At 37.3% G+C, this 17,573-nt stretch overlaps 1 protein-coding gene across 4 annotated transcripts in view; it reads left to right on the top strand.

The window, feature by feature from the left end:
- Positions 1-17,573, top strand: part of LOC131160474 (uncharacterized) — a 179,143-nt gene that overhangs the window by 49,715 nt on the left and 111,855 nt on the right. For all 4 annotated transcript variants that reach the window (XM_058116186.1, XM_058116182.1, XM_058116184.1 and 1 more), the window contains one exon: positions 11,116-11,172. In XM_058116186.1, coding sequence (XP_057972169.1) covers positions 11,116-11,172 — 57 coding nt within the window. The remainder of the gene's footprint in view (positions 1-11,115; positions 11,173-17,573) is intronic.

Here is a 17,573-nt window from a genome sequence, read left to right as displayed (position 1 = left end):
AGGACTTTTGCAATTCATTAGACAATCTTAGACACTTAGATCTTGTAAAATTTATTTTTTCCTAAATTGCACATTACCAAATGCTTCCATAATCTAAGTTCTAAGTTTATCCTTCAAAAACTTCAGCTGTCTAATAAAGCAAAATCCTTCCCAACCTACCACAGTACACTCCCCAACCACTCCCTAGCCAATGTGCAAAAGTTGTGGTGTGTCAATCACATATTTTCAAAATGACAGAGAGTTGGATTCCACTTTCTAGTGTTGGATTCAAGCACTAAGGGGCATGGTCAAAGATCACTCTAGGAAGCATTTCTTGTGCAAGGTTAGGAGAAGGGTCCTCCCAATCTACAGAAAAAAGGAAATTAACAATCCTAGTGCCTACTATTTATTACAAAATACAAACTAGGTGAATTGAGCTATAGCAAGAGGAATATCCCTCATGTCACAATCCCTAGTGAAAGAATCAATATTCCCTCATGCTGGGAGTGATTCTAGAGCCTCCCACTTTTTCATTAGCAGATCTAATGACATTAAAGTCATCGCAAGACACAAATTAGAACACAACCAAAGACTGTGGCAAGCTCATCCCAGAAAAGGTCTCTTAGCCGAGGACAATTGGGGCCATAAACTGAAGTAAGCCACCACTGTTCCTTCCTCTTAATGTCTAAAAGAATAGACATAGAGAAGGAGGCAATTAGATCATTTAGTTTGCAAGTGAACCTAGTGAGGCAAATAATCATTTTTATTTATAAAAAAAAAGAGATTTCATTGATAAAGGGAGAAAGGAGAAAAAGACTCCTCCTTTAAAAAATCTGGAAAAATCCCTAAAAAACAAACTAATTGAGCAAAAACTAGAAATAAACATAAAATCTAAAGTAGAAGATTCTTCCAATCCCGCTGAATATCTAAAAAACTCACTCAAAGCAATTGAACCCAACACACCCTAAAGAAGCCAGGTAATGAATCTTCTCCCAAACCAGCTGCCAATTCAATTTTTTCCATGAAAAAATCCATGGATTATGCTCCAACCATAATCCCCACAACACTGTAGAAGTACCATATTTCCATAGTGTCACCCTCTCCTTCGTTTTACCAAAACCCTCAAAAGAAATTGACAACAATTCCTCCACAGATGCCGAATAGTATAAAAATAGATAAGGTTCCGTTTCAAAATTCAAATAGCATAGCGTGCATACATCTTGAGATAAGGCATGCATACATCTAGAGATAAGGCCTTCGAAGGTCTCCTAACCTGCAATAGGTTAATTAGTGTTGATTTTATTAAGCACAAACATCGATATAAAATCCTTAATTTTTGGGGGAGATTTTGCCTTCCAAATAGGTGAATGTAGGGGAAAACAAGAATTGGAACGGGTCAAAAACTCAAAAAAAATATGTACAAGAATATACCCCCAAATGATCCAAAACCCAAGACAAAGTATCCCTAGGTAAAGAAAGATAACAATTGTTCAGTAACGATAACAAGTACAAAAGTTCCAATGGATCTCTATTGTTAAAAGATCTTCTAAAATGACAATTCCAATAAATCGAAGGGCTACCGAGTCAACCACAAAGAAAGAAATCATACTATCTTGCCCTAAGCTCAAATGAAAGAGACATGGAAAAGTTATTGTTGGAATATCATTCCCCATCCATGGATCTTTCCAAATTCGAATTCGAGAATCAATCCTCACCAAAAATTTAATGTGAGGCGCAAACAAGGGATAAAATTGAGAAATAGGCTCTCTGATGAATATTGCAAACTAACATTGGTACCCCATCCATTCTCACCCACCCTATACTTGCTTCTAATCACACTCTACCAAAGGGAGTGATCTTCTAAGGGAAAATGCCATAACCACTTAGCTGAAAGGGCGACATTACGTTTTTAGGCAGCAAATTTCCAAGAACCAGCCCTCCCTCCAATTTAGACCTACAAACCTCATCCCATCTTAGTAGATGGTCCCAAAAACCTCTGACTAGAACACAAGAAATCCCTCATGATTTTCTCATTCTTCATTGAAATTCTTATTGTAATCTTGAAAGCCAACAAATTATATAATGGGATACTAGATAAGCATGCCAGGATAAGGGTGATTCTACTCTCTAAGGAAAAAAAGCCCCTTTCCAACCATCAAACTTCTTAGAAACTCTTTTCACTACCCGATTCCAAAAATTCGCACATTTAGGAATGCCTCGCAACAGGAACCCTAGATAAGTCAGAGGCCACTCTAATATACCACATGGTCCACACCTCACAATAGAAAACCACTTCCTAACTCAATCCATAGGCACATTAATATTTGTTAAGTCACTTTTTCCCATATTTATTTTAAGCCCCAAAATTCTCTCAAAAACTTTGAGGATACCCAAAACAAAACTACAAGAAGGGTTATGATCTTCTAAAAAGAAAATGGTGTCATTTGCAAACTAAAGATGAGAGACCTCAACGCCCTCTCGCCCCACATCCAACCCTCTTACCATCGTGCTATCTACAACCCTATCCACCATTTTACTTAACACATTAGCTACTAAGATGAACAAAAAGGGGAAAGTGGATCCTCTTGTCTAATGCTCTCGAAGCCCTAAACCAGAACATAGGTTCCCCATTCACTACTATTGAGAACCATAGATTAGACAAATAACCCCCCATCCACTTGCACCAATGCTCACCAGAACCCTTTATCATAAATCAAATTTATCTAGAAAACTCAAATTAATTATTCATAGGCCTACTCAAAATCCAATTTAAAACTAAACCCTTTTTTTTCTCCCCTTTTCATAGAGGAAAACACTCTCGATCGGATGAATTGGCGGGAAAGGATTCATGTACCTAACCCTACCTAGTGGGACTAAAGGCTTGTTGTTGTTGTTGTATGAATATTATCCACTACCTCATTACCCACCAAAATAACATCCACATTGTGAGCTGTAGAAATAGACTTATCCAACACCACACTCAGCCTATTAGCTAGATTTTTGGTGATGATCTTGTAGACACTAGAGACTAGATTAATAGGTATAAAGTTTTCTATCTTAATGGATCTAGATTTCTTAGGCACGAGGGTAATAAAAGTAGAATTAATGTTCTTACTTAGCCTTCCGTTCCCATAAGATCCAGCAAAAACTTAAATAGTTCATCCTTAATAATATCCCAACAATCCTAAGAGAAAGCCAAATTAAAACCATCTAGACCCAGAGCCTTATCCTTGTCCATCCTAAAAACTACGCCCCTCACATCCTCTCCTCAATGGTCTCTCTAACCAAAGCATCCAATCTCTAGAAATGGAATTCCACTCTAATCCCTCAACCATTGGTCTCCAAGTTGCCTCCTCAGAATAGAGATGTTCAAAGAAATTATAGATCTTAGAAGCAATCCTATTAGGATTGTTGATAATAATCCCTCCCCCTACCTCAAACTCCCTAATCAAAATTTTCCTCATCTTTCTATTTGCAAACGTATGGAAGAAACTAGTATAACAATCACCTTCCCTGACCCATTTGAATTTAGTTTTTTGCCTCCAACTCATTCCTTAGAGAGATCCTCTAGCCTCCTCATTCTCCGAGAGATTAGTCTTCTCTTCCATGTCATCCAAAGATTCCAACTCACCTAGGATTCTGGATTTCCTAACTCTAACATCACCAAATACCTCATTATTCCAAGATTTTAGCTTTTCATTAAGATGTTTGAACTTCCTTATAAACCTAAAACCTTCCCAACCTGCATTGTATCCTCTCCCCAAGAGCTTCTAACTAATGGCTTAAACGAAGCATGATCCAACCACATAGTCTCAAGCCTGTAATGAGGGGAGCCCCAAGCTACCCGATTAGATTCTATCAAAATTTGAAATTAATTAGAAGTAGGTCTCGAAAGAATAGTTAGAGAATTCATCCTCCTAGTCACTACAAAATAGTAACTTGTCCAATCCACTAGCCATTGCCCTAGCCCCCTCCATAGACCAAATATAGGTAGCATTGCTCAAAGGTAGATCTCTAATGCCACTCCACCCACTACCCACCTAGGTGAACAAAAAGGTTCATCTTAGAACACACTGTTGAGAGCAAACCTAGATGGACCATACATTCAGGAAACCTACCATTAACCCCTCCTTTTCACTTTGATCATAACTGAGAGGAAAATAAACCCACTAAACTATCCACTTTAGAAATAGACCAAGCGTCCCACATGATAAGAACACCCTCTAAAGGACCACAAGATTGGTAGGAAGTTCGACTCCCTACACCGACCACCCCAAATACTCACAATGATCTCTCGATCAATCATCTCTAGTTTAGTTTCTTGAATCAACGTAATGTCTAAGGAGTACTTGGACAACACTTCCTTTATAAGATTCCTCTTCCTAACTCCCTTTGAACCTCTCACATTCCAGCTGATCTTCATGGTGAGGGTGAAGTCCCAAAACCTATGAGAGAAAGAAAAAGAAAGTTCAGAAAGAATTAAAAATTTTGGTCTCTTCTATTAATTATGAGGCTGGTAAGGGGCTTGCGAAGGGTGGTGGTAAGCGTGTTAAGCCTAAATCTTCTAGGAGTTTATGAGAGTCTTGTAAGTCTCACTCATATTTCTTGCAGCTAATCCCACAACCCTCTCCCTTATAAGGAACCTCCCTTCAGCATAAAAAAAATATTAGAAACAAGAGCAGTGTGAGTAGGAAGAGAGTACCATTACTAGTTTTATAGGAACAAGGATCTCCAGAGAAGTAACTACCTTTTCAAAAATATTCCCCCCGCGCCCCCCCCCCCCCCAACGTGACATCCAAAGACAGAGCATTCAAATTATCAACAAAAGGAGAATCAAGCTCATGGTTGGACAAAAAATACCCCTTTTCATTTAATGTAATCAAATGGTCTGAAAAGTGATTGACACAATCTTTACCTACCTGTGTACACTTAGGATTTTGATGTTAGCATATTAACCCTATTTACTATGAGGCATTACCACTATTTTCATTCTGTTCCAATCCATTTAATTTAGAATTTCCAAACTCCCCTTCAAATAGTTGAAGTAAATTGCTCTCCTCTGCAAGGTCAAACTCAGCTCTTAGCTAGTCAACTAAAGTTCCTTCTCAGATTTGAAAATGATGCTCAAACATCCTCCTCATCAATTGAAGAGCCAAATTTTGTTGCCTTTTTCAAAATTAGTGTTGTGATTTTCCTTTGAAACTGATTTTTCAGGAGAAGATTGAAGATTCGAGTTATGATTGGGTTCTTACAATATGGTCCAAGAGTATCTAGTAGAGTGTGGGTTTTCCTCCCTACTATGGGAGGTACCAATAGGGGGTGTGTGTGAGTGAGTCAAGCTTACTTGTGAGCTACTCAAACTTGATTGACTACTCGAGCTCAAGTCGAGTTTGAGCTACTCGAGTATTTTAACAAGTTGAGTTCGAGCTCAATAATAGTATTCAAGTTGATTTTTGAGCCTAATCGAGCTTTTTAAATTTATTATTTTAATATTATATATGTTATATAATTATATTTATAAATACATTTAATATTATTTGTACACTGTATATATTTATATACGTATTTAATGTTAATTTAAAGTCCTATCGAGCTCGAGCTTTATAAACTTGTAGCCAAGTTGGGTTCAAGTTCAACAATTTTTAAATTGATCGAGTTTGAGTTGAGTTTTAAGCTTAACTTTTTCAAGTTAAGTCAAGTTCAAGTATTTTACTATGTCAACTAGACGTGGCTCAAATGCACCACTAGGTTCCAACTTCCAATGATCTTTGAGCAATTCCCATTTAACCCTGCTTCTGCCCTGTTTGTTGCATCCTTTTGCCTTGCATTACAAATCAGTCTATCGACACCTTGCTTGCCTTTCTCTCCATCTCCAGGTCTGATAAGCTTCATGTTGACAGTTGAAGCACTCCTACCGGCCTCATATGGGGGAGAGGCTTTCTTTTTCTCAACCGACATTAATTTTGTCTTATTAGGTCCATTTGACTTCGTCATTAGGATATTAGGCCCACTTGTAACCAACCCTTTAAACCCATTATGCTCTATAGATTTTGAACAATTCCCCATAACTATGATGGTCTTAAATAAAGGGACTGAATTAGGACATAACACCTCTTAATCTTTGTGATCTTGGTCTTCAACATTTAATTCCTTTGTCTCTTTCTTCATCCGAGCAGCCCTAACAATGCTGGCGAAAAAGGGGCTTGCCGAGGGTTCGCCCAACTTCCTATTTGTATCCCTTTCCCTTTGTATATCTGTGACCCGTGGTCTAGACATCCTAGTCTTCCCTCGAAACTATCTGCTTCAATCTTGTTCAACTTCAACAAATCTAGCAAAGCTACAAGAAACAATTCCCAACTTATAAACTTTTTCCTTTTTGGAATTCTAATGCTTAACCCCCTCCCTCCACTAATCTCCTTCTTAAGCAGGATAAAATTGCCCCTCTTATTTGCTGGAGGCCTAAAATTGATTGCCCTTCGCTTTTCTGAGAAAGATTGATTCCTCTACACACTTCTACTCCTCCCAGCCCTTCACAAAGAACCCTCATCACATTCGGTTCCCTAATAAAGTCTTTTTTCTTCAGCATAATGTAAGAAGTATGCCACTTGGCATATTCCATGATTTGAAAAGTCGAAGAGTCCATCTGAATCAAGCTAAACAACGTCCTATCAATTTTAATAGAGGAAAACTTAACCATATCTAATCTTCAAACCTCGAGTTTGATTGAATACTGCAAAACGAAGAAGCAAAGGAAGCTCTGGTGTGAGGCGAAAAGGATAAATGAATAGATAAAAGCTAGGGTGTTGCTCCTATGTGATTCTAATAGCCAAGGAGACTTGTTGAAATGAGACGTGAGTGAATGAGGAGATGAAAAAAGATTTAGTTGCTTGCTGATACTGTGGTTCAACTCTGTTTAGGGTATTGATGGAAGGGGAATGGGTTTAGGAGAAGAAGGCGACACAGGATAGTAGAAAATGACCACTCTGGTTGACGGAGATGAAGTTTTGAGTCAGTGATTGGCATGAATATAGTTTGGGATGGAGTTTTGGTCACTACAATGTGCTTTTTGTAGACAATTTTAGGTTTCAAGCTTCTCTCGGTGGAAGAGGAGGAAAGTCATATAAGGCTGGGTGTTGGGTGAGGCTTGAACTCGAGGCAAGGGTAATGACGAGGATGGAGGTATGACTACGATGGAGAATTGCAAGCTTTACTATGGAAAAAGGGGGCTAGGAGATGAATTGAGGAAGGAGACGTCATACTCAAGGACTTGAGGGCTAGCGATAGGAGCGCCAAGAGGAGAGCATTGAGTCCTCTTTCCTTTCTATAATCAGTCAAATAATCATAATAATTCCCAAGGAATTGGAAGAAGCTAAATAAACCCAATCCTTGAACCTAGAGTCCCAAAGACTCCTAACAAGAAGTCTCTTCGCTTGCTCAAGCTTATGCTCTTGTAACTTGAGTCTAATAGGGAAAAAATTGCTAGTCATCTTCCTTATCTTGTGGTGTTTCCTTAAGCTCCTTAAACCCCGAGTATTCCAACTTAACGTCTTCATCTATACATCTTGCTAGCCCCTCCTCTCTTAACTTTCCTGTCTTTATAATTGACCAAAGAGGCTAGCTTTTACTATTTTTGTCCACTGTTTTATGTATTTTTAATTTGTTTATGCTCATAGGTTATAGGGAATACAACAACCTTCAAAGGCTGAGCTGGAGGGTTAACTAATACCTCATTTATCTAAAAAACTATTGTGGGTCCTAGTTGCCCCTCCCATACCCCTTGACGATCTAAGGTCCCAAACATTGTTCCAAGACTTATCTCTCTTTGGTATAATGGGTTATCCTTTTCAAATGAGGCATGAGCGGGAGTGGGCAGAATACCTTCATTGAGGTTAATAACTCCTTGAGAATCCCAAGGGATTCATGCCCAGAGCTGGGAGCAAGATGGTTAAAGGAATAGAATTTGAAGAACAGGAATGTAAAAACATGGATAAAGGAAAAGAATTTGGTATAAAATGTGGTAAAAATGTAGAAACAGGGATAACTTTGAAAAGTATAAGAAGGCAAGAAAAGATGCAAAAAAGGCTGTTATTGAAGCTAAATACGGGTCATTTAATAGTTTGTATGATAGATTAGATACAAAAAAAAGGGGAAAGAGATATATTTAAACTTGCTAAAGCTAGAGAAGGGAAAAGTAAGGACTTAGGGAATTTAAAATGTATAAAAAGTGAGGATGGTATTGTCTTGGTTAAGGATGAAGACTTTAAAGAAAGATGGTGAAGTTACTTTAGTATGTTCTTTAATGAAAACCAAATAGAAGGCTTAAACTTAGAATTGTCTAATGAGGAAAATACTAAAAATATGAGATTTATTCGCAAAATTAGAGTTAAGGAAGTTAAGTTTGCACTAAAAAAGATGAAAAATCAGAAAGTTATAGGATTGTATAACATCCCAATTGAAGTTTGGAAATGCTTAGGTGATAACGGAAATATATGGTTAGCTAATTTATTTAATACAATTATAAAACTAAGAAAATGCCAGATGAATGGAGGAAAAACACTTTAATACCTATATACAAAAATAAAGGAGATATTCCAAATTGTAATGACTATCGTGGAATTAAGCTTATGAGTGATACGATGAAACTATGGGAAATGGTAGTTGAACAAATATTAAGGTTAGAAACGAAGGTATCAGAAAATCAATTTAGTTTTATGCCTGGGAGATCTACCACAGAAGCTATATATCTTTTAAGAAGATTAATGGAAAAGTTTAGGGAAAAGAAGAGGGACTTGCATGTGGTATTTATTGAGCTAGAGAAAGCATATGATAGGATACCTAGGAAAGTTCTGTGGTGGGTTTTAGAAAAAAAAGGTGTTTGTAGTAGGTATATTGATGTCATTAAGGATATGTACGATGGATTAATGACTAGTGTAAGAACTATAGATGGAGAAACTAGAGAATTTCCAATCACCATAGGTGTACATCAAGGATTTGCTTTAAGCCCTTATCTTTTTGCTTTAGTGATGGACCAGCTGACTAAGAGTATTCAAAAGGAGGTTCCATGGTGTATGTTGTTTGCGGATGATATTGTATTAATTGATGAAACTTGGGATGGAGTAGAGGCTGAGTTATAATTGTCTAGAGAAGTTTTGGAATCTAGAGGCTTTAGGATAAGTAGAAATGTGACAAAATATATGAAATGTAATTTTAGTAATGATAGGAGGAATATTGGAGAGAAAGTTAAACTTTATGATGAAGCAATAAATAACACATGTAGATTTCGATACATTGGAGCTATTATGTAAGCTGAAGGAGAAATTAAAGAAAATGTAATGCATAGAGTTAAAGCAGGTTCAGTAAAATGGAGTAGTGCTTCAAGTGGTTTTTGTGATTGTAGAATACCCTTAAAATTAAAAGGGAGATTTATAGGACAACTACAAGATCAGCTGTGCTATATGGATCAGAATGTTGGGCTACGAAGAAACAGAATCTCCAAAAAGTAAAAGTTGCCAAGATGAGAATGCTTCGATGGATGAGTGGTATAACATTGAAAGATAAATTAAGGAATGAACATATTTGAAGTAAGTTAGGTGTCGCTCCTATAGAAGACATGATAAGGGAGGGACGACTCAGATGGTATGGACACTTGCAACATAGGCCACTTAGTGCGCCAGTGAGGAAGAGTGAGTTAGTTATTGTGGGACTTAAGGCTTGGTTTTTTTTGTTGTTGTTGTTGTAGGAATTAGAACTATTTGAAACGATACTGAAGCCGAAGTATCTCCAGCCAAAGGCCTTTCAGCGGCTCGGTGGATATCTTATTGTGATGCTAAAAAATTGAGGAACTATCAAGAGTCTCGACCCCCTGATATGCAGTCTTGCTTAGAGTTCCTGTCTCCATATGTAATTTGACAGGTCTTTGGACCTTAAAAAATATCTGAATTAGCCAAGCCCTCCAGTAGAGGCATTTGCAAAAACTCGCCCTCATGTTCTCGAATCTCTTTCAACAACAGGTGGTTTTCTTCCTCTGAAAGCTCATTCATAATCTGATTGTGGTCTGAAAGATCAACCTCCTGCTGGGGATCGGTCACATTCACATCAACATAAAGAGAGCCAACAGCCAACTCTGCATCCAAGGTCATCTCCTTAAAATTTGGATCCTCATTCTGATTTGGAGAAGCTTTCGAGCCCCTAAGAGCAATACATTCTTTACCCCAAGGTCGTTCATTACTCCCACCTTTCACTTCAGGAGTTCTTCCTCAGGACTCTCACCTATTCTAGTTCCTTTGCATCCCCTTTTGTTGTCTGCGGGCTGGGAGTTTCTTTGATTCTGTGTCTCGCTTCCCTTGACTCTCCCCATTCTGCTGAATCTTTTCCAGCAAGGGGAGGAAGAGAAGCAGGTGACCTAGAAGTCTGGGCCGCATCATTTAAACTATGAATCGATCAGCTCTTCCTTTTCCTTCGAATCAAGCTAGAAAAGATAGTTTTTTAAATGATGAAGTTACAAAGTTTTGCCTTTTTGGGCGTCATATGTTTTTCTGAGTTACCGGCTTAATTCTGCTCTTTTAAAATTCTATCTTGAGGCCCATTAGCCTTGGGCCCAAAGCGATTAGCCAATCTCTTGAAGATTCAAATTTGCACCCAAGTTGTCCAAAAACATTAGGGCAGCTCCACACTTTTCTGCAGACATTTGAATGAGCCTGATTGGCATCAGGTAAGCAAAGCATATCTCCAAAGTAGGATTGTAACACCTATATCTCTTATGAGAACAATTATACCTCAAAAGACGTACTTTTGAGCACAGATTCCAGCTAATCGATGGGAGTAAATTGATGAACAAAAGAAAACACACCCCAATTATATGAGAAGGCAACTGAAGTTGAATTTGACATCTGTAAAGTATGAAATCAAAGAAAACGTTGTAAGTTCATAGATCAAAGCCCCAAACCCTATCTTTCTTAAGGGATATCAGTTTGGTGTTCTCATCTGTATGTGTAATGAATTTGTATGCATGTAATGACCATAATACTATTAACCTAATATAATGATTCTCCTAAACTGAATAAAAATTAATACTGACTGATGGAATTATTTCAAATATGTTGGTCTTATACTCATTACTCACTTTTTACTGTGTAGGAAGCTGGTCAAGGTGAATCCATCACATGCGTCAAGAGATTGAGCTATCTTGCCAAGGTTATTACTTCTCGCTTATTAATTGAGCCTTACTGCAGATAGGATAATTATTGAGATTTCTTGTGTGGAATAGTTTGAACATGTCTCTGTCAATATTTCACTTCGATTGTTTGAAAGCTGTTCACATAATCATCTAATTTTAGAGCTCTTCAAGCAAGAATTTGGTTTGTATCACTTGAGGTAGTTGTTCATCTTGATACTAGTTTGGATCTTAGTTTGAAGAATGTGATGTTATATAAGCTGCTATTTATATTGTTGTGCAGCTTGCACTTAGGTTTCAAATGTTAGTTATGTCTAGGGTTCAATGGGTCATAATACATCTTTCAATGGGAAATGACTTAGAATAGTGGTGAAAACTGGAAATTTATAAATTAACATGCAAAGGACTCCACCTGATGCAGACACTATTAGAGGCTTAAAGAAAAAGCAACCTTGGTGATCAAAGACTTCAATACCTAGATTTTAATTTGATGTAAGGCTCTATTGTGAATCCTCCTTTGTATAGTTTATTTATCATTTTGATCTTATCTAAAGGTTCCTTTAGTTATTATTTTCTTTTTTAAATATTAATGTGCTGCCGGTTTTGTTTAGGTTGTTTAAAAATTTGGAAATGATGCTTTTTTGTTGGTAGTTGGGTTTATTTTTATTATTAGGCCTTCTCGAATGGTCTCTACTTGCAATATCTTTTTAAAACATTTAAGCTTGGATTTAAGAGGTTTCTGTTAGACTGCTTTTCTTAGTAGAATTAGAATTTTTTCTTTGGTTGTGCATATTTCACTCTTGTAATTCAACTAGTTAGGTGGTTAGCATATTGCACGAATATCAGTAAGTACGATTGAAAAAAAAAATTGAAAATGCACCAGCAAATTCTGGATATGAGAGGAGAAAAAGGACTATTGATGAAAGATTTTTCTTGAATATATTCTCTCTGCCTGGACCCCAGACTGGTAGTTCATAAATGGGATGCAGCAATTGATGGATAAGATGGGTTTAGGGCTGTGTAATCTCAGAGGAAATGAAGTTGGACTTGACGGTAAAAGGAAGGTGACGAAAAGCAAACTAGCTAATTTAAAGTGCTTGGCGAACTACGATGGAAGGGGTTTTAAACTTTAAAGAGGGGTTTCCCTGTTAATTCTTGTTTAGTTTTTTATTTCATTTTTTTATAAATTTAAAATTTTATTCTTTTTTATTTTCATGTTTTATTTCTCGGAGGAGTTCCTATTCTTGTATATATGTGTGTGTGTGTGTGTGCATATATATATTTGATAGAAAAAGAAGCTTTGTTGTAGATAGCAAAGAGAAACAGATACAATAAAGGAGAACAAGTTTTCCCTAGAGAAATCTGTATTACTTTGTACTGTCTCTTAGCAACACCTTATCAAGTAGTTGTTCTTTTAAGGTTTCCCTTGTGACTTCTTTCTTCCTAGAAACAGTAGAGCCAGAGGTCAGTGGAGATGGTGCATAATTTTCATAGTGGGTTTATTGCAGGCATAGCAGTTGTATGGCTTTTTCGGCTGCTTTGCACAGAACAGAAAATTAACATGCACTTAATAATGCCAACCCAGTCTTGGTTGATAATCTCGTCTGAAATATAAATTCTAGCACTTCTTTTCCAGCCAAATTTCCCATGACACAGCACAAAGGGTACGTCTCTGTAACCACTTAACATCCTTACCTTTTCAAAAGCAGTAAAGGAAATAGTCAAGAGCTCCTCCACCGACTTTAGACAAACACACACTTCACCAAGAAGTCCAAAAAGTGTGTTACACGAGCACATGCAAATGAACAGTGTAAAATCAAATGAGACGCATCGTCCAGGCTATTTCTACACATAAAGACATATCTAGAGACAAAGCCTCAGAAAGCCTCCTACTTTGTGCAGATTGTTGGTGTTGGCTCTATTAAGTATCACCAGACAAACAAACGCTTTTATTTTAGATGGGACTTTAGCTGCCCCTATACCCCGGTAGAGAGGAAAATTACATCAGCTTTAGATAGGAGAGAATAGGAAAATTTACACGAATTATCCCTTGATGTGTCAAAGGAACAAACTCTAACATGACTCCTGCTGGAGATATGGGAATCCTCTAGAGCACAATGAGCAAATAAGACAATGCGTCCATCTCTCTATTATTTAATCATTTAAATCCATTTAAAAATGAAAGTCCCGAGAAAAAAAACCTCTCTTAAAATTAAGAAATGAGGAAATCATTTCATTGTGGCAAGAAGAATGACAATACAAACGAGCGAAGGAACATGATAAATGCTCCCCTACTCACCCACCCACCCAAACGTATTCTGAAGCTAATTCGATTACTCTACCCAAATGAAACCTTGTTAAAGAAAGAAAAGGAGGTTAAACGAGTGAAATGAACCTTGAAGGACTCTGAATAATTTTGTAAGCCCAAATTAGCATTACACCCATTATCTTGAATGACATATTTATTTCTTTTACTTTTTTCCATGGGATTTTTGTTGATAGACAAATAATTGTATTGGAAGATAGAAGAATGCACATCAGAAAAAGAAAAGGAGGAAAAAAAAAAAAAAAAACAAGGAGAATGAGAAATCCTGCCTTTACTTCAATAGAAGCTATTGACAGATCGCAGGAAAAACAGAAAACAACTCAAATAGCAGAGCGAACCAATCCTGCTGCTAGTCTTCCAAAGAAACATGACACAAAAACCATTTGCTGACACCCGCAGCGATGCAAGATAAAGCACTCTGCTCCTAAGCAAGTAGTTTCTGGTAGCTACGCCTTTGAAAATTCTAGCGTTCCTCTCCAATTAAACGCGCCAAGTAATAGCCATAACAGTAGACCACCACAAAGCTTTCCTATGCTTTCGTTGCCAAAACCCCTAAAGTAATAGTACAAAAAGCCTTCAATGTGGAGGGGCAAACGCAGCTTTCACCAAAACCTTGAGAATTCACCTCCAAGGGAATACTACTGCAACCATTTAGCAAAAGGGCAGGGTCTTTAAACACCACATTAGTACATTACCAAGACTAAACCCTTGTCCCTCCTTCAACATACTCACTACCTTCCACTTAACCAAATGATATCTCCTCTTTCCTGCATCTGACGAGGAAAAAATCTCTCATATTCCTCTCAAGATTTTGAGCTATCCCTCCTGGAATCCCAAAAAGAGATAGAAATACAGAGGAATGATAGAAAGGCTGGCCTGCATTAGAGTAATTCTACCACCCAAAGAGAACAATGCTCCTTTCCAGCCATCAACTGCTTAACTGTCTTAATGACCATCAGATCCAGGATTTCCTCCTGAAGAGATACCTAAATATGTCAAGGACCACTCTAAAAGACCCCACCTAGTAAGGGAGATTAACTACAGAATCATCAGAACTAGGATTAATTGATGCAACTGCATTCTGCTCCATATTATTTTTAAGACCAAAGATCCTCTAAAAAATCTGCAGAATAGCCAGGGTGTTAACAAAATAGTCAACATGGTAATCTAAGAAAATAATGGTGTCATGAGCAAATTGCAAATAAGACACCAGCCTCCCTACCTACTCAATACCCCTCGCAACCCCTTGCCTAGAGCCTTACTTTTTTTTTTCATATTCAACACATCCACTACAAGGACAAATAAAAACAGCAATAAAGGATCTCCTTGCCTAACCCCTAGATATTCCAAACCATTCTTTAGGCTGCCCATTAATTATCAGTGGGGAATAAGCATTAAACAAACACTCCTTAATTCAATTCCCTCTCTCAACTCCAAAACCTTTTGGGTACGTATCCAAGAACTCCCAACTAACTCTATCATAAGCCTTCTAAAAATCTAATTTAAGCATGATGCCCTTCTCTCTATGACGAACATCCTCCACCTCCTCATGAGCAATCAAAATAACATCCACAATCTACCTCCCTCCCACAAAAGCACTTTTGGTAGGAGAAAAAGTATCACCAAGGATAGAAAACCTATTAGCAATAACCTTAACGATTATCTCATACATCTCTCTTGATATTTTTACCTTTCATGAGGCTAAGATCGATTGTGTCAATTTGGTGGGGTGGGGGGTTTGTTTGGAGTATTTGGGATGGATAGGTGTAAGGAGCGAGCTGATCGCCCTTAGGGGATTTTTGGGGTACTCTGATCCTCAATGTATTTCTAGAATTTTTAGTCTTAATGATTTTTTCTCCCATTTGTTTGAAGTTAGAGGTAGGGCTAAGTGGTAGTTTATGTCGGTCTATGGCCCTACTAGGCCTGCTCGTTGGTCTTGTTTTTGGGATGAGTTATTTGTGGTGTATGGTTTTTGTTATCCATGGTGGATTGTCAGGGCTGACTTTAATGTTATGAAATTTCCCTGGGAGGGAAAAGGGTGGTGGGATTACTTTAAATATGCAGAAGTTTGATAGTTTATCAAGGGTGTGGGTTAAGAGATTTTCCTGCAGAATTTTTTTTTTTTTTTTGGTCAGTGGTGAAGAAAGAGAAGTTGCTAGTCATCTAGATAGGTTCTTGTTTTGTATTGGGTGGAAATATGAATGTCCTATCTCCCTCAAGTTGTTTTGTCTAGACCACTGTTTGGTCATTGCCCTATATTTGTTAGAATCCGACAAGGTTAAAGGGGGCGTATTCCGTTTTAGTCTAAAAATATGTGGCTTGATCATTGGGGTGTATTCCGTTTTAGTTTGAAAATATGTGGCTTGATCATCAGTCTTTTTACTCTTTGGCTAAGAATTCTTGGAGTGAGGATTATGAGACGGTTAGGGATGGTTTAGGTTCAAGAAAATGCTTAAGCGCCTTAGAAAGGTGTTGGAGAAGTTGAATATTGAAGGTTTTGGGATATTATGGCTAAAAAGAGTAGAATTAGGCAAGCTTGATCTCTTAGATAGGAAAGAGGAAGAAGGGAGCTGCATGTTTCATAAAAAATATGAGTTGGCAGATGTGATTTTTAGAAAAGTGATGAATTGGAGGCAAAAGACAAAATTAGGAAGTGTGGCTTGATTTGAAAATTTTATCATGGGCTGGTCAATGGCAAGTTGAAATAGAACTTGGTTAGGGAATTGGAACTTAGGTGGGTGGGGGAGGCATGAGGTTACATCTAACCCTTATTTGATCACTAATGAGATTATAACATTTGTTTCAAATCTTTATATTTAGGAGGATGTTTGTGTTTATTGGGCTATGTTTGAGGGTTTGGATTGAAATCCTACTTCTAGTGGCTAGGAGACTTGGTTGGAAAGGCCTTTTGAGGCGAGCAAAGTCGGGCGTCTTGTGTTTGGGATGGAGAGGGATAATAAGGGTTTGGGCCTCATTGGCTTTAATTGGGTTCCTTCTAGGATTATTGGGATGTGGTTATGTTGATTTACTGAATATTTCTAATGATTTCTACTTTGATGGGGTTTGGGCAAAAATTTTTACTTTACTTCCATCACTTTGGTGCCTAGAAAGAGTCATTCTATTAGAGTTGCTGACTTTTGGCCTATCAATTTAGTTATTAGTGTATAAGATTATTGCTGAGATTCTTGCAAATAGGATTCCATCACTTTGGTGCCTAGGAAGAGTCATTCTGTTAGGGTTGCTGACTTTTGGCCTATCAATTTAGTTATTATGTATAAGATTATTGCTGAGGTTCATGCAAATAGGATGATTTCATGTTAGGAGATACTGGTTCTCAGGCTCAAATTTCTTTTGGTGGGAGTGCAGTGAGTGTGGATGCCATGGTTTTAAATCGCGGTAGCAGGTAGCGTAACGTAACGGTAACGGGTGTAACGGAAAGCGGGAGTAGCGAATGTTACATAACGGGAAGCGGGTGTAACGGTTGTGAATTTTTTTTAAGCACGCACAACCTTGTGCATATTAGTGTACTTGCATGTTTAAAACTTTTAGCCCTTCTTAGATAGAGTTTAAGTGTATTTTGGATCCTTTAGTTCGAGTAACTAAGTTATTTGGTAAGGGCAACAAGTTTGGATTTGTTTTAAACCACCATTGATAGAAAAATTATGTGTGTGTGTGTGTGTGTGTGTGTATTTATACTTCTCATTGTTCTTATCTGTGATAAATTCTTATGCGTGCTAAATTAATTAATAAAATAAAGTACATTATACACTCCATTAATCTATTAGACACATAACACATACGAATAATACTAATATAAAATAGCTAGAAAAGAAAGAAGGTTGAAGTTGAAAAATATAGAACATAAATATCACATTACTAATATTATCAAAATAAAATATTTTCCTAACAAGTTAGTATTTTCAAATTGTTAATTAATGCATCTATGTGAGTATTAAAGAAATAGTAAATTTTGCGCCATTGTCATCCTCTTTATAATCTTTCCCCTCTCTTGCACTTTGTATTTTGAGAATGATATATGAAAGAGAGGGAAAAAGTGAGAAGAAAAAGTAAAAAATAAAATTATTTTTTGGTGTA

The sequence above is a fragment of the Malania oleifera genome, chromosome 7 (genome assembly GCF_029873635.1).
Source record: "Malania oleifera isolate guangnan ecotype guangnan chromosome 7, ASM2987363v1, whole genome shotgun sequence".
NCBI lineage: Eukaryota > Viridiplantae > Streptophyta > Magnoliopsida > Santalales > Ximeniaceae > Malania > Malania oleifera.
The sequence above is the reverse complement of the archived record's forward strand: the minus strand, read 5'-3'. Positions and strand labels throughout refer to the sequence as shown.